We start from the raw sequence: 20,372 nt of genomic DNA, 5'->3' as shown, positions 1-20,372 counted from the left end.
GCCCTCATAACTGATGAAGCACAGTACTCAGCCCTCATAACTGAGCGCAGTACTCAGCCCCCATGAGTGACTGAGCACAGCACTCGGCCATCCGCATTGAATTACAGACACCGCAGATCCTCAGTTGCCATCTTTCATATACTCTTGGCAACAGCTCTGCAGGCTGGATAAAAAAAATCCCATTTCCAGATGAGGAGATAAAACCATTTCCCAAAGTGAAGAGCCAGTGAGGAGGCGCCCCCTCCTCTGCATCTCTGCGAGCATTGCCGGGAGGCACAGGTGCAGGAGTGGGAGACAGCTATTCTGGCAGGTCTCCTTCCCACTGGCCCAGCGTGGGTCACATGTCCTTCCTAGCCAATCACAGCACTCAGGGAGCTGCACTCTCATTGGTCTACGTGGGGTCCCATGGCTGTCCTGGGGCCAGGTGGGAGGGTTCCCCCACGCAGTCCACGCAGAGCAAGCGTCGGCGGGGGCAATTTCCGAAGACTGGCAGAAGTGGGTCTCCGCAGGCAAAGCCAGGGCTGACGGCAGCCTCCTTCTCGGGCCTGACTCCAGCCTCATGGCTTCCTTGCTGCCCCTAAATGCCCTCCTTTGCTGCCCCTTGCCCCCCCTCACTCAGCTGCCTCTCCTTCTGGGGCCTGGGGCCTAGTATCTGGGGCCTGGGGTCTGGGGTCTGGCCTCCATCTTTTCTGCTGGACACTGGCCCCCTTGGGCTCCCACCACCCCTGCACCTGTGCTCCAGCCCAGGCAGGGTCTAAGCTCCCTGAATCTTCCAGCCTGGCCCCCAAGGGACGGGACCCTGCTCCCTTATCCCCAGCAATGTGGCACATTTACAGGGGCAGACAGGTCCTGTTAGAGGAAAGTAGACGCTGTGAGACAAGACCTTCCAGAGACGGGGGGGACGCGTGCATTAAATATCAATGAAGGTTTTCTGACGAGACTCCTGACTTCTCGTGTTGGAGCCAGAAAATGACAGGGACTAATCAGGGGAGGGCATGGGTGACACCTCTGAGGGCGAACACGCCGCGCTACAGGTTGTCACTTCGCGCTGCCCATCCCCGCAGTCCCGGCCTCACAGGCTGAAACAACGAAGAACCGTCTCGGCTTTGCACTTGGCTTTAGTGGCGTGGCTCTCTGACAGGCAGGATTATTCCTAGCCCGAGTCAGAAGCAGAAGCTGCCTCCACTCTGGCTTCTGTGCAGTGGCAGCCCTTGTTAGCCATCAAGTTCAAGGAGCTCCTTGGACACCTCAGATCTGCCCCAGACAGTTATCAGAGACTCTCTCACTCTTCTGAGCAGCTGTCCAGACACCGCTGGAGGCTGGTGCTGCGTCGTCACAGACCGGCTTCCTAAGCTGACAGTCCAGTGGGCGAGACAGAAAGAAGGCAGGCAACAAAATAAGAAAACAGTGTTCATTTTTTGTCTTGTTTTGTTTTGTTTTAGAGAGATGTGGGCTCACTCTGTTGCCCAGGCTGGTCTTGAACTCCTGGCCTCAAGTGATCCTCCCGCCTCAGCCTCCTGAGCATCGGGGTCTACAGGCATGTGCCACCATGTCCAACTAAGTTGTGTTTTTTTAATTTGTTTTTTATTTTCTTTAAAGACAGGGTATGTTGCCCAGGCTGGGGTCTTGAACTCCTGGCCTCAAGCAATCTTCCTGCCTCAGCCTCCCAAAGTGCAGGGATTACAGGTGTGAGCCACCGTGCTGGCCAGTGTTCTTAATAATAAACAAAATAGCCGGCCATGACAAGGGCTAGGATGACAATTCCACTGGGTGTGGTAGGCACTGCTAGTGTAGCCAGGTCCCCTGGGAGCGAGCCACCCAGCCCCTGCCATCATGAGGTCTGCTTGCTTTGCTAATGATTCACAGCTGGACACCTCCCAGAAGATGGAGTGGGGCTGAGGGCAGCAGCTGTGCCGGGAGGTGCCTGGGAGGAGGGTCAGCCCACAGGCAGCCTCCTGGCCTCAAGGCTCAGTTCATACACCAGGGCTTCCCGTGGGGTGAAGCTGAAATGACCCAGGCTGAGACATCACTTGTCCTTCCCACTAGTTCTAGGGGCTCTCCCTAGTCAATAACTTGTTCGAGAATCCCTGTCTTGGGCTCTGTTTATAGGGACCCCAACCTAAGACACAGGGATCCAGAGGTCCAGGTGGGCCTCTCTGTGGCTGAGGCCCAGCCCTGAGCGCCACAGTCAGGCCGCCCTCTGGTCAGCTCTCTCCTGCCGGGCACTGTGTTAAGGGCTCCCCAGACAGCACCAGGTCAGGCAGAGGCTTCAACTTGCTGCACCTGCAAACTCCGACTGTCCCGAGCAGAAGGACCCTGCCAGAAGGACCCTGACTGCCCACAGGCTGGAGGGGAAGGCCGGCCGGTTGGGTGACCCCAGGGCTCTGGGTCTTGACCGGGCTCTGGCATTGCAAGGAAGGGCTCCATCTGTGTTTCCACTCTGGACTCATTCTTGACTCCAGTCCACATTGGTGAGAGAAGCTGATCCACCCAGCTTAGCTCCTGGGGCCTGCCTGTCGGCTACGGGGAGGGTGAGGCACCTCGCTTGTATTCCCAGGACCGCTCACCAGGGGAGAGCAATGACGCCCCCAGAGCAAACTGGCCTTTGTTTCCAGAAGAGCAGGGAGAGTCTCCTGCAATCCCACACCAAAAATTGAAGAGGTGACTCTCTCTGTTAATTTGGTGCAAACTGAAGGGCATTTTTGAGAAGGAGCTAAGTCACTATTCCCCACCGGGCAAATCTGTGAGAACATATTCATGCTTTTTATTGGCATTCATATGACTTTGAGGGGCTTTTTGTCATTGCTAAAACTCAAAGTATGTGTGAACAGTTCTGTATGATGGTGTCAATGTTACACAACAAATGACTTCTCACATCACATCCCGGGCTTTTCTGCTCATTACAAGAACCTAATTGAAAGTAATTGAAGGCTGAATTTCATCATGCATGAAAAGTATTTCCGAAAATGCAAGAAATACAAACATCTTCAAACCTCTTAAGTAATGTTCAAGAATCAAGGAAGAGTTGGGGGGAAAACAAGTAAGAACACTTACTTGGCCCCACATTTGCCCAGTTAATTTTATGAGAACAGGTTTCACGTCGCCGAATCTTGCTGGTTATCCAGTATCACGGCAAGGGCTTTGGAATTACACTTTGCATCAACCTGGAAGAATCTCACGCTGGACAGGGTTACAATTTTATAATCACTTTCCATTGAAGTGTTCTAGTCCAGCACCTTGGAGAGAGACTTTTAAAAGTGTGGGTAGGGGGTCTGGTGCACTGCCCCATGCCTATAATCCCAGCACTTTGGGAGGCTGAGGCAGGAAGGTCACATGAGGCCAAGAGTTCGAGACCAGACTGGCCAACATAGTGAAACCCTATCTCTACAACAAATTTAAAAATTGGCCAGATGTGGTGGTCCACACTCAGGTCCCAGGTACTCAGGAGGCTGAGGTGGGAGGATCACTTCAGCCCAGGAGTTGAAGGCTGCGGTGAGTCGTGATCACGCCACTGCACTCCAGCCTGGGCGACAGAACAAGACCCTGTCTCAAAAAAATGGGGCTTCACTTATCACTTGCATCCCCCAAAGCTGCATTAGTAGAGCTGGTTGGAGTGAGAGAAGGGGCCAGGATGTTCGTCTCCTGTGGAGCATCCAGGGGCGCTGAGAAGACACTCAGGCCTGTGGATGGAAGGGACGGAACTCTTCTGCCCCCTTCCAGCTTTCAGAGGCTGCTTAGGCCAGCAGCGTGACGCTGAAACAGGAGCTGGGAACTCCGCCTGGGTCATTACTTACTCGTGAACCTTCGTCACATCCCTCAGCCTCTCTGGGCCTCAGTCCCTCCGTCTTCAGAATGGGCTCTGTGAGATGGTCAGGTGGGGCTGACGCTCTGGGATTGTTTTCAGTGGTCCCTTAAGGAATTCCAGGGGTGGAGCGTGGAGGTTTCTGGGTCTCTTCTTCTGTGCCTGCTTCAGGGTGAATGAGGAGGCTTCTGAGGCTGTGGTGAGGACACATAAGGCTGGGAACTGTGATTTGCCCTAAGGGGCCAGGGACAGACACAGTGAGAAGCAGGCTGAGGAACAGCCTTGGGAAGCCCCCAGCGACGCCGTGGTGAGGGGAGAACAGAGCACCCCCCGTGGGTCTGTCCCTCCACAATCGTCCCCAGCCTCCAGGAGCCTTCCTTCTCCTCCTCCTCATGCCCTGGAACCCATGTGTCATCTAGGCCAGCCCACTGCAGCTTGCTGGGTTGGCCACACCTCCCTTCCTCCCCTCCCATCTCCCTTCTCTGTGGCCTCCCTTCCTGTTTATTTTCCCTCGTGCAGAGGTTCCCACATTCTCTCCAATCACTCCCCAAGCCCTCACCTCCATCCCCACCTTTCTCTGCCTGCTCACCGTTTTTTCCTCTGGGTCTCGGGGTGGCCTTTTCTGCTCCAGGAGGCCTCCTTAGGGCCAGGACAGCCTTTGGTTTCCCTACGCAGCTGAGTGACGGGGGCCGACTACCTGCCTGTCTGCCTGTCTGCCTGTCTGCCTGTCTGCCCTGCCCCTTGGGCTGCCTTCCTCGTTTCACTTGTTTGTCCAGGAACAGCTGGGCCCTACTTACCAACAGGCCATCCCTGGGGACAGGCAGCCCCGTGTGTGTTCCCAGGGCCTAGAGAAGGGTGTGGAGGGGAAGGCATGAGGTGGGGAGGTAGGAAGTCCCCAGCTGTGCAATGCAGGCAGGGGAACAGACAGAAACCCTGAGAAAACTCTGATGTTGTTGGCAAGAAAACCAAGAAGCTCAAGCAGGAGCACTGGTTGGGGGCCGCAGAGAAGCTGCAGGTGCAACTGGGCAAGTCGCCTTCTTCCCTCAAGGCTCCCATGAGACTCAGATCCTAAAAGAAAATTGCCTCTCTCGACCGGGCATGGTGGTTCACACCTGTAATCCCAGCACTTTGGGAGGCTGAGGTGGGCAGATCACCTGAGATCGGGAAGTTCAAGACCAGCCTGGGCAACATGGTGAAACCCCGTCTCTCTTAAAAGTACAAAAATTAGCTGGGTGTGGTGGGGAGAGCGCCTGTAGTCCCAATTACTTGGGAGGCTGAGGCAGGAGAATCACTTGAACCCAGGAGGTGGAGGTTGCAGTGAACCAAGATCACACCACTGCACTCCAGCCTGGGTGACAGAGCAAGACCCTGTCTAAAAAAAAAAAAAAAGAAGAAAGAAAAGGAAAAGGAAAAAAAAGAAAAGAAAAGAAAATTGTCTGTCCTCAGCAGGTCAAGTACAAGTCCGCCTGCCTGGGTCCTGTGCCTTCAGGATGGGGCAAGACGGCCATGGCACCTGTTGGCACCATCCAGAGCTTTTACTCCATGGAGAGAGGGGAACTGCTGCGGGCAGCTCAGAACTCCCAACAGGCTGCAAAGGCGAGGGCCTGCCATCTGTTTTCCTGGGAACATCTCTGGGCTTAATATCATAGGAGAAAGCCGAAACACTTCGCTGAAGAATTACATCCTGCTGGAAGAACTTGATCCAGGAGATTTTTAAAGTGTCTTTACAATGCTGGGACAGGAACCAAGGGAGACTTGATGAGTGGCAGGGCAAGGCCCATGAATGCAGAATGGCCACCCCTTTCCATTCTGAAAGGATATCCCGCCGGGTGTGCATGGGGGAGCGTGTGTGTGTGTATTGTGTTCTGTGTGTGTGTGTTCGTGCATATGTATATTTGTGTTTGTGTATGTGTACTGAATGTGTGTGTTGTGTGTATGTGTGCACTGTGTGCATGTGTGTGTATGTGTGTTTGTGTATATGTGTGTATTTAGCGTGTGTTCTGTGTATGTGTGTTTGTGTATGTGTATTTGTGCTGTGTGCATGTGTGCGTGTGTGACGCGTGTATTGAGTGTATGTTGTATGTTTGTGTGTGTACTGTGTGCATGTTTGTGTTTGTGTCGTGTATATGTTTGTGTATGTGTATGGTGTCTGTGTGTATTGTGTATTTGTGTGTTTATGTGTTTGTGTATTGTGTGTTGTGTACATGTATGTGTTTGTGTGTTGTATATGTGTTGTGTTTGTGTGTACTTGTATGTGTGCTGTGTATATGTGTGTGTTTGTGTGTATTGAGTGCATATGTGTGTTGTGTGTATGTGTGTAGGTATGTGTACGTGTATGTGTGTTCATGTATTGTGTGCTTGTGTGGTGTGTGTATATGTGTGTACTGTGTGTGCGTGTTTGTGTGTGTCAAGTGTACACGTCTGTTTATGCATTTGCGTGCATGGCGTGTGTGTGTCCACAGCTGTGCGAGGCAGTGGTCAGGACCAAACTGACTCTGACCCTGACTTTCTCCAAGGCCTTCCTTGCCCAGAGCCCCAAGGGGTCTCCCAGACCTTGCTTTACCCCACAATGCTTACCCCAATGTACAACAACTTAAGGGGTGTCACTCGTGGGAAAAGCCCTAATTCTGAGAGTGTCCGTGTCCATCTGTGGGCTGACTGGAGAGACCTTCCCAACCGTGCACGTGCACGGGGACAGCTCTGGCTGGCAGGATGCCCTGGTGCAGGGGCCTTCCCAATGGCTGGGTCTCTCCCTCCCCCGGAATCTGGGTGTAACTCTCTCTCCCCAGCTTCCACCCTTGAAAGCTTAGGGAATCCACCTCCAAGGTGTCCGCGATTCAAAACCACACAGGGTGACTTTTCTCCAGTTTCAAGTTCGTTTGAAATCAGGCAAATCCTCCTCCCTGGGGGAGACTCTGCCACAACGTTTCATGTCATCCAGCCATTTCTGAGGACGAGAACCGGCCTTCCAAGCAGAAGTCCCTGGGTGAACACTATCGCGGAGCCCCATAAGTTATTTTAATGTAGACATCACTTTAACCTTTCACCATCTGTTCTGTCCTCTAATAACAAATACGGAAGAGCGTAGGTCTCCGCGGCATTCCAAGGCGATCGGCGCGCTGGAGGCGCCTGTCTGTGCTCTCTATTCACAGCCCATCGTGGGCTTCTGCGGTGTTTGTCTCATTTGCCAGACACAAATCAAGTGGAAAACTGTTCTCCCCTGATCTGGTGGATTCACTCGCACAGTATTTCTTCTTAATATGGTAAACTGTGGGAGAATTCGGAGCATTTTGGGAGCTGATGCCCAGAGCTCCTGGATGCACACCACCCGCAGCCACCGCTGCCCGCCGTATTTCAGAGGTGGCCAAACGGGCCTGGAGAATAAGCAAATGCGGCCTGATGGCCAAAACGTAATGAGCTTTCCTTTAAAAAAAAAATTCTCTTAAATAGGTGGTGGATTTTTTTCAGCAGTCTCCTCATTAAATTTCCCTATGAAAGAAGGATTGATTCGCCCAAAACTAGCAATAGTGCACAGTGAATCTACAATCCATCCTTCCGGCTGCTGCAGACCCCGTCCCTCATGCCCACAATCCGTCCTTCCAGCTGCTGCAGACCCCGTCCCTCGCGCCCACCTCCTGCCTCCAGAAGACTAGACCTGGCTCCGTGTGTTCTCCTCAGCACAGTGCCACTCAGCCACCCGAGGGCTTACTGTGTGCTCCGTGCCCTTCTCCTAACCCAAAGTGGCATCCACACTCATCAGGCCTCGGAGAAGCGCCACGCTCCCAGACGGCAGGGCTGGTGGGCTCCCTACTGCACCTCAGCTGCCTGCTCTCCTGGGAATGTGATCTCTTAGCATTTCTCCCACCCCCAAGGAACAAGTCGTCGGAGGTGACAGGGAGAGGGGCTCCTCCCCTCTATCTAGACGTTGCCCCATATACCCTCGTGACCAAACTTGGTGAAAACTCTCCATGGCTGGAGAAGAGATGGGCCTTGCCCACGGAAGGCCTGCAGGAATAACGTTGCTTGTGGCCTTGGGCAGTAGAGGGAGGGGTGATTAAGGCTCCATCGGAGGCCTTTCCCCTGGACTGCTGAGGGGCCCAGACTCGCCCTTCCCTCGGTGGCTGTCGCTGAAGCCCTGCTTGGTGTGTGCGACTCAGGGCAGAGCTGGGAAAGGGCCCTACCTGATCATAGGAAAGTAAGGAGGTGCATTGCGGGGGGGAGCAAAGACGCTCCTCACAGACTGCGAGTGTGTGCACATGTGCACAGGAGTGTGTGTGGGTGTGCGCGTGCATGTGCACCGCGGGCCTGCAGGCCTCCTCTCCTGGCGGTGTCTCCCAGCACGTGAGCAACCCCCCATTGGCACTGACCCCCATGGCGCCTTTATGATAGAAACAGCATCTCCCTCTTTCTATACGGAAAACAGCTTTTTTCTATTATGACATGAGACAGTCTTGGGGTGGCCGGTGTGCCAGGCACCACACTGCTGCACATAGGAACAGCTCTGGTGTGCAAATGCTAAGTGCTGGCTTAAGAAAGATGTTCTCCATCAGGCTGAATTCTCTACGGATTGGAGTTTTTCTGGGGGATGACTTGCTTTCTTTGATACGAATTAAGCTGGAAGGGATACTCTATCAAACGTGCTTTGAGCCTCTCTGAAGGCTAGCCTATGATTGTCATCGTGCTGCAGAGATGAGGTGCCTGGTGAGAAGCCAGCCCTCTGTCTCTGAGATAAGTGCTACTCAGGCACAATGAAGGAGGCTTGGAAGTCACTGCTGCATCTGTTGGCTGGCATCTCTGCTGGGTGTCACACCTATGCCACACGTGGGGCAGTTGCAGTGGTCACACTGTGTGTCATCAGAATTCAGAATGCTCCTGCACTTCAACATCTGCGAGCTTCATAAAACCGAGTGGACTGCTTTTTCTGTCTCATTCTCTGCTCTGGAAAAGTTTCAGGAAATTCCAGGGCAAGCTGACCGTCCTCAGCTCTTTCAGAAGGAATTTCCTGAAGTCCTACGGTATCTCCAGGTGTGTGTTCTTTGCTAGTCAAGTTTTAAATTGTATATTTTCTCAAAAAATAATCAATTTCATACAATTTTCACCTGTGCTTGCATAACATATAGAGAAGAAAATGCTTTAAAAACAATCTTGTCTTTTTTCTCTGAAGTTTATCAAAGACAGCTAGTTTCCTGAGGACTTTTCCCCTAACTACAGCTCTGGAATCTATCGTTGCCCCTACTTTTCTGTTTTCAGATTCGGAAGTTTCTGTGTCATCTTTATTGATGACTTTGGCATCTGCTGCTTTCTGCTTTCTTGTTCGTTTCCTTGTGGGGTTGAGCGCTTGGTTCGTTGCTGTAATTCCATTTTGATGATGAAAACATTCAAGGTTATGGGTTTGCAGGCACTCAATCTCTGGGCTTCACTGTATAACAGTCGTGTTGTTATATTATTATTAAACAAAAATATTTTTAAAAGCCTCTAAAAATAACTTTGGTTCCTGTTGACCCAATGGTTATTTCATAGTGTCATTCAGATTTCTAAAAGGTCTTTTTTCAGTCTTATTATTAACTTTTCATTGTATCATTTCAGTAAAAGGTCCTAGTCAGGCCGAATGCGGTAGTTCACGCCTGTAATCCCAGTGCTTTGGGAGGCCAAGGTGGGAGGATTGGTTAAAGCCAGAAGTTCGAGACCAGCCTGGGAAACATAGTGAGACCTTGTCTGTACAAAAGAATTTCAGAAATTAGCCAGGCGTGGTTGCCGGCACCTGTAGTCCCAGCTACTCTGGGGCTGAGGTGGAAGGATTGCTTGAGCACAGGAGGTCAAGGCTGCAGTGAGATATGATTGCCCTACTGCACTCCAGGTGACAGAGTGAGACCTGTCTCTTAAAAACAAGAAAAAAAAAGTCCTGTTCCATTTTGTTCTGGGGGTACTTTTGGGGTTTCCGCTACGGCCCACTGTATTATGAAGTGTTGTGATGGTCCCGTGGGCTTTGAGAAAAAAAGTAGTAGATTCTAAAGACATGCTCAAAGTTGAATACAAATCCATTCATTCCACCTTCCCAATTTCACCTTTCAAATCCCTGCGGCCTCCTCCAACTTCCCTGAGGGACCCCTCAAGCTCTGGGAAGTGCCACTCACCTGTGGTGGGTTGGTGACCACCAAGTCCCCCTCCTCATTACAGGAGGTTTCGCCTCAACTGAGTGAAAGACGTGCATCTTGTTTTTAATGCTACCAGTGTCCTTTCTGTTTTCCAAAATCTTGTATGAATCTCACTCTCTGCTCAAAAACAAAATGAAGCCTTTGCCTAATGCTTCCCCAACCCAAGTAAAACTCGGAGTTTCGTGCCTGCCTGTGTCTTTCCATTTCCTCCCCCAGTTAGCAGCCTCTTCAAGCTTACTTTGGACTTGGGACCCAGATAACCATAATTCAATTGTTTTCTAAACAATTAGAAAGGCTGGGACACACATGCATTGGGTCCTAGTCTTTTCTCTCACTGTGGAGGTTGCTCTGTTTTCTTGCCTTTGTCTCGTCCTGGGTTTGATGTCAGAACACGAGGCCATTTTATACCATCATTTCCATTGTTTTCACCTGTGCTGTGGATTTCTGCCAGGCGTCCCGAGTTCTCGGTGCGTTTGCTGATCTCGGAATATTATACCCGCACTTCCCTGTTACTGACGGGCCCTGGACCTGCAGTCAGCGGCTCTCAGTAAAACCCTGACCATCGACTGTCCTTCCAGTTCCCAAAGTGGATGAAAGATCAGCTGTGGTCCCCATTGTACTTCAAAATGGTCGAGCTCCAGGAACTCATGGGAGGGGATGAATGTCAGAGATCGGCCCCGGGCCTCGCCTCAGCACAGGCTGACCTCTTCTCGCTTTGCTCCTGCCTTTCAGATCCGGTCCGACAAAGACAATGACATCCCCATCCGGTACAGCATCACGGGAGTGGGCGCCGACCAGCCCCCCATGGAGGTCTTCAGCATTGACTCCATGTCCGGCCGGATGTACGTCACGCGGCCCATGGACCGGGAGGAGCACGCCTCTTACCACGTGAGTGTCCACACCCCGGTGGGAACCAGGCCCTGGGGTGGCGATCCCAGCCCCACCAGGCCTCGGCAGGTGCCCCCAGCAGGGCCATGCCTGCCCTAACTCTACAGGCAGCGCTCCAACTTTGGCCTGGAGCAGAATCCTGGGAAGCTGGGGAAAGCCCAGGTCGCTGGGCACTGCCCCCCGTCTCTAACTCAGCAGGGCGGGCCCAGGGCGGGCCTGGGAAACTGCGTTTCATACACTCCCCAGGACGCAAGTCAGGCCCGGGCCCACACTGGGAGAACCACTGGTCCAGAAGGCCTCCATCCACGTGGTCTTCTGCTTCGGATGGCTCTGCGGGGCTGGGAGTCAGGGTCACCAGCTACGATGCTCCCCCGGGGTCCCTCATGCTGCCCTTGGCCCCTTTCTCCGAAGCACGGCCCATTGTCCCTCACACCCTCTCCAGGCTGGGACGCGAGTCCTGCAAGCTTTTCATTTCCTCCGACGTCTCTCGCGGCAGAAAGAGCCTCTGAAGGGAGAGCCGCGCGGGTTCCCGTCAGGGGCTGGGCATGGAGAGAGAAACGCTGGAGAGACGTGGGGCTGCGGCCTCAGCTTCCGAGAGCGGGGCCTTCTCCTCCCGGGCCGAACTGACCCTGGCTGGGAGGAGGGGGCCTGGGCCATGGTGAAAGCAGCGCGGGGTGCACGTCCCTCCACCTCAGGGTCCAGAGCTGTCCATCACGCGTAGGTGAAGGCCGCACCAGCAGCGCAGAACAGGCTGGAGCCAGATCGCAAGGGTCACACCCAGACCTGCCCTTGGCCGGGTGTGAGCTACTGGGCAAATGATGTGGCCTCTTCTGGCCTCAGTCCCTGCTCCTCCTCATGGGGTTGTTCTGAGGACTCCACGGTTAACCCCGGTGAGGCGTTCAGCACAAGCCTGTACTGTCAGGGCCGTGTGCTTCTCTGTGGTAACTCGGGAACAACCATGGAAGACTCGGCCCCGCCTGACGGTGTCACCTTGCTCGGCTCTACCTTCGCTTGGCTTCAGCCAGTGGCACTGCACAGGGCCCGACCCTGCAGCTTCTCGCGTCTGTGACTATTTGTTTTGGGGTTCATTCATCCCACCTCGCACCAGAAGGAGGCTGCATAGGGGCAGGGAATCCTCCGGCTTTTCCACGCCAGATCTCAGGCCCAAGAACAGAGCCTGGCCTTTGGGGGCTCACTAAGCATTCAAGGAAGGGAGGGCGTTGACGGGAGAAGGTCGCTTTTGCTGTTGGCGACAGTGGCCTCCCTGACAGCCCTTGAGGCACCGTCTGAAGCAGGGGCGGACCTGGATGGATCCTGGGGAGCCCACTTGGGAGGTGGCTGCCCTAACCCCAGTCTGCACCGGGGCCTTATCAGCCCCTCACGGCTGCCTCCTGGGAAGGCTCGCACCTTGGCTGGGTGTTGGGGAGATCTGATTGACAGTGCCTGGGCCTCGTGTGCTGGGCCCCCCCAGGAGTGGCCGGGGCAGAACCACAGAACCAACCAGAGACTCCGGCTGACACCCACCGGCTGTGCAGCAAGAGACAGGCCCTCAGTATGGCTGCTGGCTCCCAAAACGGGCTTTGGGCTGCCGTCAACACGCGTCTACAACAGGCTCAGGAACCGGAACTCAACAGCCCTTACTGCCAAGAAATAGCTACAGACCAAGGACTTAGGGAGAGACACAGACACATGCACACAGAGATAGAGATACAGAGACAGAGAGGGAGACAGAGACACGGAGAGAAACATAGGAGACAGAGAAGAGAGACAGAGGAAATACAGAAGCAGAGGCATAGAGACAGAGAGAGACTGACCATGAGAAACAGATTCAGAGACAGAGACTTGATACAAGTCTTGCCAGATCTAGATGTGGGGCAGGGGGAGCCAACCCTTCAACTCTGTGAATTCCTGACACGTGTTTCTGTCTGTTGTTTTTTTAACCAAGGCAGACTTGGAGCTGGGTCAGCCCACTTCTGCCTAGTGTGGCATTCCAGATGCAGCCTGTGGGTGCTGGCCAGGGCATCTGAGGGGCACCAGGAGTGCTGTAGGGCTGCTGGGTGCCTGTTGCAGGAGGACTCAGGACCCAGCACTTGCCGAATGCACAGTGATTCCCGGGTGACCCGCACCCGCAGAAGGCCTCTTCCTTCCATTTCACCTTGTAATTCCTCCTGGAAACCCGGAGCTCAGAGCTGGCCCTCCCTGCAGCATCCCCAATGAGCTGTTTCTCCTCCATGAATTCTCACCAGAGGCAGCCTTCGCATTCCCACCGACTCTCCAGAAAAGGTTTCAGGGCTCAGCTACCTCTGCACACAGCACAGCTAGGGGACGGGGACCTCCAGGGCCACCGCTGGACAGTGCCCCCTCCATGCACCTTGAAGCCTAAGGCACAGCCTGTAACCCAGCCTGGGAGCTCTGCCCACAGCAGGGGTCCGGGTGTGCAGGGCCAGAGGTTGGAATGGCCACTCCAGGGATCTGGGTCACCCACCCCTCTGTGATTCATTCCCAAGGCCCTCCTCTCACGCACAGGTAGAAATTTTCAACCCACCGTGTGCAGAGACAGTGGCTGGCAATGGGGAGGAATCCAGCGCCCCCACCACCTCCTGCCACACTGTGCAAACATGCTGTGTAAACATGTGATGCAAACACACTGTGTAAACATGTGGTGCAAACATGCTGTGTTAGCCCTTTCATATTGCTATAAAGAAATACCTGAAGCTGCGTAATATAGAGAGAAAAGAGGTTTATTTGGCTCACGGTTCTGCAGGCTGTATAGGAAGTATGGCACCAGCATCTCCTTCTGGGGAGGCCTCAGGAAGCTTCCACTCATGGGAGAAAGTGAAGGGGAGCAGACGTCCCACATGGCAGGAGCGAGAGAGAGAGAGAGACGGACGGAGGTGCCAAGCTCTTTAAACAACGGGCCCTGGAGCGCACTCAGAGCAAGAATTCACACATTACCACAAGGGCAGCACTGAGCAGGGGCGTGTTAGTTCTCTGCGCTGTGTAACAAATCAGCACAAACTTAGTGGCTGAAACAATGCCCTATGAGTTCACCGTGCTGTAGGTCAGAAGTCCAGATGGGCTTGGCTTGTGTTTCTGCTCAGGGTCTCTCCAGGCCAAAATCAAAGTGCCAGCCAGCCTGGGCGATCCCCCGGCCCTTGGGAGGACCTGCCTCCTGGCTCACTGGGGCTGCGGCAGGTCCGGATCCTTGTGGTTGCGGGACTGAGGCCTCCATGTCCTTGCCGGCTATTCGGGGGGCCACAGCCACCCCCTGAAGGACACCTGCATGCCTCGGCACGTGTCTCCTCCACTGTCACCCAGCAAAGTGCATAGGATGCCCGCATGCCCCTCTCTCCTGCCTCCAGCTGGAGAACGCTCAGCTTTCAAAGGCCCGTGTGGTTGGATGGCGCCCACCTAGCCCTGTCTTAAGGTCAAAAACGTAGCCCAATGGGGAGGGAACCCATCTGTCTTCACATCTGGGACTAGCACCTGACATCCTTGGGGCCATCTTAGAGTTTTTCCTGCCTCCCCAGTGTCCTTGGATCCTGTTCCATTTTCCACCCAGCTCTGTGGGCTGAGTGTGGCGAGGACGCATCCCCAGCCTGTGTATGCTGATGACTGTGACACGTATCACCCTAAAGCCAGCCTGTAAACATTCAAACACACGACATGCACGAGTGCTCACTGCTGGCTTTGTAGGGTGATGCTCCAGAAGATTCCTTGAAGGATTCCGTAAGTTAGACACACTAGCTCACCCGGCCACACGCTGTCATCTTCCGAAAGTTTTCTAACCTTCCTGAGCCTCGGTTTCCTCATCTGTAAAATAGGGACCAAGACAATGCCAATCTCACAGATTCTGATGAAAACTGGAGTTAACGTGTAGGTTCTTACAGCACTGCCTGGCCCTGAGCAAAGGCATGGTGCGTGTTGGCTGCCAATGTCACCCATGAAGAAAGTCTCCAACACCTGCACCCCTCGGCCACTTCCAAGGCCCTCATGGACTGTTCCCAGTTCCATATGCCTTGGAGGGAACCCGCACCCACAATTAATATAGGAAGAAAAGAGAGCAGCCAAGAGGCGGGAGAATTAGATCCCACCCACATCTGGACAGTCAACTGTCAACAGACACGTTTCCCCCGAGTGCATTCCCGCCCCAATGCCAGACCGCACCCACGTATTAATATTTCCTAATCTTCTCTCCTGGAACAAGGATAGAAAAATATCCTATTCAAAATGTTGCAGGAAATGCACTCTGCGCCTGACGCTCGGATTTGCAGGTTGCAGAACGCTCAGAGGACCCCTCCACCCATGTTTTCGTGTTTCCTCCACCGCCACGGCGAGATCACCTATCTCAGGCCCACCCTGGGTGTGCCCAGCCTGAGAGATGGGCAGGGGAGATTTCCAACAGGAGCTGTCGAATGTAATTAAATCTTTTGGGGGTGAGGCAGGGAGTGGGACAAGGAGGACGCAGGCCGCGGGCAGAGGCGGTATTTCCTCGTTATCTGCACTCGCACGGCTCTTGCTGCTACAGATAGCACCTGAAACTGCTTTAGTTAGGAGATAATAACTTTAATTTTGGCTCAGAATTACTTTTTTCCCCCGAGGCCCTGTGACCTTTGACTGGGCATGTGGAAAGCACAACCACAGCAAGACAGAGCTGCAGATGGGTCGGAGATGGAGGAGTCTGCCCGCGACGGGGCGGGGGCGGCTGGTTACAACAACCACACAGCACTTCGGGCTGTTTAAACGTGATATGGAAAGCTGACTTGGCGTGCGTGCAGTCACATCTCACGTGGCAGCCTGCAGTTCCTCCAGGAGTCAGACCTAGTTTGTCTCCTTACTACAGCACAGATTGCCTCTTTGAGTAAAGCCAGCCTCTCTAGATCTTCCTTAAACATGCAATGTGAGGGGGTAAAATTCCACTCTGGATTGTTGGAGCCAAACCAAAACACTGGTGTGGGCACGGACACAGTTAGCTCCCAGGTTTCCCTGGGGCAGGCGTGGAATTCAGGGCCCCCCGATTCCCCAAGGTCGGGGGAGCAGGAGCGGCCATGTGGGGCAGGCCACCAAGGGGATGATGTGGAGACCCGTCCGGCATGGTGCTCCTCTCCCGGCCACCCTGGGCTTGGTGATGTTTTGCTGCAAATACCTTGAGTGAGGTCTGTTGTGTCCAGCTTCGAGGGTGATGTGGGGTTTTGGCAGAAAGATGTGAGCTGAGGACACCTCTGGGTGACCGTCCAGCTCTGGGTGGAGAGGCCTCGGACATGCCCTTTCTGCTCCCCGACAGCCCCTCAGCAGCCCCCTCGCCTGCTGGCAGCGCCCAGCCTCTCCGTGTCCTCTGCCTTGGCCTGTTCTTGAGGTCTCAGCTCAAGCAGCCCCTCCTCTGAGAGGCCTCCCTGGCGGCCACCACACCCACTGATGGCTTCTTCTCTTCCTGGTGTCTATTGTCCCTTGGATGGAAGCTCCAGGGCAGCCACACTGCCTTCAGTGCACAGTAATCTAGGCTCCAGCCCAGCATCTGGCATTGCAGGCCCTTGATAGGCATCTGCAGAACAAATGAATGAGTGAAAGAACAAATCCAGAACTTCAGGGGTGACTCTGAGAAGCTCCTGCAGCACCTTCCAGCCCAGGTTCAGCTCTTCCCTTTTCACCTCGAAGGTGGTTCCTGTGACGTTCCCGGGAGCTCCGCACAGGCCTCCCGACCCTGCCTCTCCACAGATCCCCCCACACCACCCATATTCCCCTGCTGTGCCCAAGAGCTGACAGAGCACACAGATGCAGAGAGCCTGGAAATTGTCCAGGCGGGACTCTCAGTGGACGCCTAAATGGGCCCAATTCCCAGCTCCAGCTCTGGCCCCCTGCACACCCCAGCCTGTCTCCTCCCCACCTCCCCTGGGGACTAACCTTACAGTAGCAGGAGTTAAGCCCCTGCCCAATTAGGCACAAATGTCTTTTCTGTTGCCACTTTGGGTGGACATGACCCCATCCAAGGGGCACCTGTCTTGCTCCAGACATCTGATCAGAACAGTCAGTGGCTCACGGAACAGTTGGGCAGGCGTGGGAGATCCTGGGTGGGCCTGACCATGGGTGTTGGGGGGTTATGCTGGCTTCCAGTTCTGTGCATCGCCCCACTCTGCGCTCTCCCAACCCCCGTTTCTGCAGAGGAGAGAGCTGAGGCTCGGAGAATTCCATGATGTGTCCAAAGCCCCCCGGCCCCTATAGCCAACCTGCTTCTGCCATCAGCCTCCTACCCCAGCACCACGGGTCCCGGGCCACTCTCAGCTGAGTGGGGGTGCCCACCCGCCACTGGGCCCTGTCTCTGCTGCTTTTCCAGCTCCGAGCCCACGCTGTGGACATGAATGGCAACAAGGTGGAGAACCCCATCGACCTGTACATCTACGTCATTGACATGAATGACAACCGCCCTGAGTTCATCAACCAGGTCTACAACGGCTCCGTGGACGAGGGCTCCAAGCCAGGTGAGGCCTTTAGCGATTGCTTGCTGGAGACCCCGTGGGCTCTGCGGGCGCAGCACAGGCCCCGAGGGAGGGGGAGGGCTGCTCAGCCCCCGCTACCAGGATGGTGCCACGGGACTTGGGCGCGGACACACAGCACGCAGCAGGTGTCCACCAAAGCCCCTGCTCTCACAGGCCTCGGGGTCAAGGGGGGTGCAGACCACAGGCGAGAAGCGATTGCAGCCACAGCAGGTCCGACGGGCTGGGAAGGAAACCCGAGCACTGGGAGTCCTGGGGACAGTGGTGGCCCTGGGCAGGCCCCTCTGTGGAGCTGGCTTGTGGGCTGGGAGCTGAAGCCTGAGGTGGAGCAGCTCCCGGAGTGGGGCTGGGGTGGGCTCCTGGGCAGGCGGAGAGGCCGGGGGAGCAAGGTCCACATGCCAGGGCCCTGGGGAGGCAATGAGGTCAGAGGGCTGAGGCCACTGGAGGCCTCCCAGCTAAACGTAAGATTTGGTTCCAAGCAAAATGGGAAGTGAGAGAGGCCCGGATTCCCCCCGCCAAGGCCATCCCATGTGACTGAGGCCGTCTGCTCCCCTCAGAGCTGACCCAAGAGCCCGTACCCTGAGACTTCACTCTGGCACCGGTGGCGGCGCCCGCTTTTTCACATATGGGGCCCTAGCTGAGCGTGTCATGTCTTGCATCTCTGCCCTCTGTGACTGCCAAGAAGTGGACGACCCCCACCAGCAGTGAGGAGGCTCAGGCCGGGGAGGTTAAGCAGCTGCAGACCCTCAGGGTGCGCGTGGGTTAGAACCTGGGTGTCCACATCCCCACAGGGCTGGCACAGCCCCCACCTGCTCATCCAGATGCCGCAGGTGGCCCGGGTCTGCGGGTTAACAAACCCCAGGGGGCTTCTGTGTGGAGGGAGCAGCTCCCCACGGTGGCTGCCTCCTGCATGGGGGGTGGAGAGGGGTCCTCTTTGGGACAAACCTTTGCCTGGCTTGGGTTGGGTCGGGGGAGGTGAGGTCACTGAGGAGACCTCTGCTGGGGCCGCCCCTAAAGTACAAGACACCAAGTAAATATGAAGTTCAGAGAGTCAGCAAAGCACTTTAAAGTGTGGCCCAAGCGCCATTTAGGACGGACTTACACTAAGAGGGTAATCCTTGCTGATCTGAACTTCGAGTTTAATGGGGTGTCCTGTATTTTCACCAGCAGCAGCACCCCTGGCCAGTGCCCAGCAAGTGACGGCTTCCAGGCTTTACAGAAGTTGGCAGTGCCGGGCAAATGGGAGGCTGTTTCTGCATTGAAATCTGGAGCACATGGAGCCCAGAGCCAGGGCCAGCTCCCAGGGGCACCACACGCCCCTGCAGGCCCCCAGAGAGGGGTCAGCAGCATCCCGGTTCTGGGACGGGAAGGCAGGCCTTTATCATGCCTGCTCGCGGAGGTGGCTGCGTGGTCAGTCCCCGGACTGTAGTGTGAACAGGGTGAATTGTGCCCTCGGTCCGCCCCCAGGGCTGCAGTGTGAACAGGGTGTATTGCGCCCTCGGTCCGCCCCCAGGTTTGCAGTGTGAACAGGGTGAATTGCACCCTTGGTCTGCCCCCAGGGCTGCAGTGTGAACAGGGTGAATTGCGCCCTCGGTCCGCCCCCAGGGCTGCAGTGTGAACAGGGTGAATTGCACCCTTGGTCCGCCCCCAGGGCTGCAGTGTGAACAGGGTGTATTGTGCCCTTGGTCCACCCCCAGGGCTGCAGTGTGAACAGCGTGAATTGCACCCTTGGTCCGCCCCCAGGTTTGCAGTGTGAACAGGGTGAATTGCACCCTTCGTCCGCCCCCAGGGCTGCAGTGTGAACAGGGTGAATTGCACCCTTGGTCCGCCCCCAGGTTTGCAGTGTGAACAGCGTGAATTGTGCCCTTGGCCCGCCCCCAGGGCTGCAGTGTGAACAGGGTGAATTGCGCCCTTGGCCCGCCCCCAGGTTTGCAGTGTGAACAGGGTGAATTGCGCCCTCGGTCCGCCCCCAGGTTTGCAGTGTGAACAGCGTGAATTGCACCCTCGGTCCGCCCCCAGGGCTGCAGTGTGAACAGGGTGAATTGCGCCCTCGGTCCGCCCCCAGGTTTGCAGTGTGAACAGGGTGAATTGCGCCCTTGGTCCGCCCCCAGGTTCGCAGTGTGAACAGGGTGAATTGCGCCCTTGGTCCGCCCCCAGGGCTGCAGTGTGAACAGGGTGAATTGCGCCCTCGGTCCGCCCCCAGGTTTGCAGTGTGAACAGCGTGAATTGCACCCTTGGTCTGCCCCCAGGGCTGCAGTGTGAACAGGGTGAATTGCACCCTCGGTCCGCCCCCAGGGCTGCAGTATGAACAGGGTGAATTGCACCCTTGGTCCGCCCCCAGGGCTGCAGTGTGAACAGGGTGAATTGCACCCTCGGTCCGCCCCCAGGGCTGCAGTGTGAACAGGGTGAATTATACCCTTGGTCCGTCCCCAGGGCTGCAGTGTGAACAGGGTGAATTATACCCTTGGTCCGCCCCCAGGGCTGCAGTGTGAACAGGGTGAATTGCACCCTCGGTCCGCCCCCACAGCTGCTGTGTGAACAGGGTGAATTGCGCCCTCGGTCCGTCCCCAGGGCTGCAGTGTGAACAGGGTGAATTATACCCTTGGTCCGCCCCCACAGCTGCTGTGTGAACAGGGTGAATTATACCCTTGGTCCGCCCCCAGGGCTGCAGTGTGAACAGGGTGAATTGCCCCCTTGGTCTGCCCCCAGGGCTGCAGTGTGAACAGGGTGAATTATACCCTTGGTCTGCCCCCAGGTTTGCAGTGTGAACAGGGTGAATTGCGCCCTTGGCCCGCCCCCAGGGCTGCAGTGTGAACAGGGTGAATTGCGCCCTTAATTGGTTGTCTTTCAGGATTATGAGACACGGGTGCGTCCGGTGTCACTGAAGGGAATGAATGTGACATTATTTCACTGGAACTGTGGGCAGCTGGTCCTCAGCTGTCCCTTGAGGGGCAGGCAGGGGGTGAGCAGATTAGCTCCAGGCAGCCAAGGAAAACGGACGAGGACACGGGAGTCCCTCGCGAGGGTGCAGATGTG

At 55.5% G+C, this 20,372-nt stretch overlaps 1 protein-coding gene across 1 annotated transcript in view; it reads left to right on the top strand.

Annotated features, from left to right (window-relative positions):
* Nucleotides 1–20,372, top strand: part of CDH4 (cadherin 4) — a 676,470-nt gene that overhangs the window by 570,970 nt on the left and 85,128 nt on the right. Inside the window, exons 5-6 of the mRNA XM_030825780.1 lie at nt 10,690–10,845; nt 17,177–17,321. Coding sequence (XP_030681640.1) covers nt 10,690–10,845; nt 17,177–17,321 — 301 coding nt within the window. The remainder of the gene's footprint in view (nt 1–10,689; nt 10,846–17,176; nt 17,322–20,372) is intronic.

This window comes from Nomascus leucogenys, chromosome 13 (assembly GCF_006542625.1).
Source record: "Nomascus leucogenys isolate Asia chromosome 13, Asia_NLE_v1, whole genome shotgun sequence".
Taxonomy (NCBI): domain Eukaryota; kingdom Metazoa; phylum Chordata; class Mammalia; order Primates; family Hylobatidae; genus Nomascus; species Nomascus leucogenys.
The sequence above is the reverse complement of the archived record's forward strand: the minus strand, read 5'-3'. Positions and strand labels throughout refer to the sequence as shown.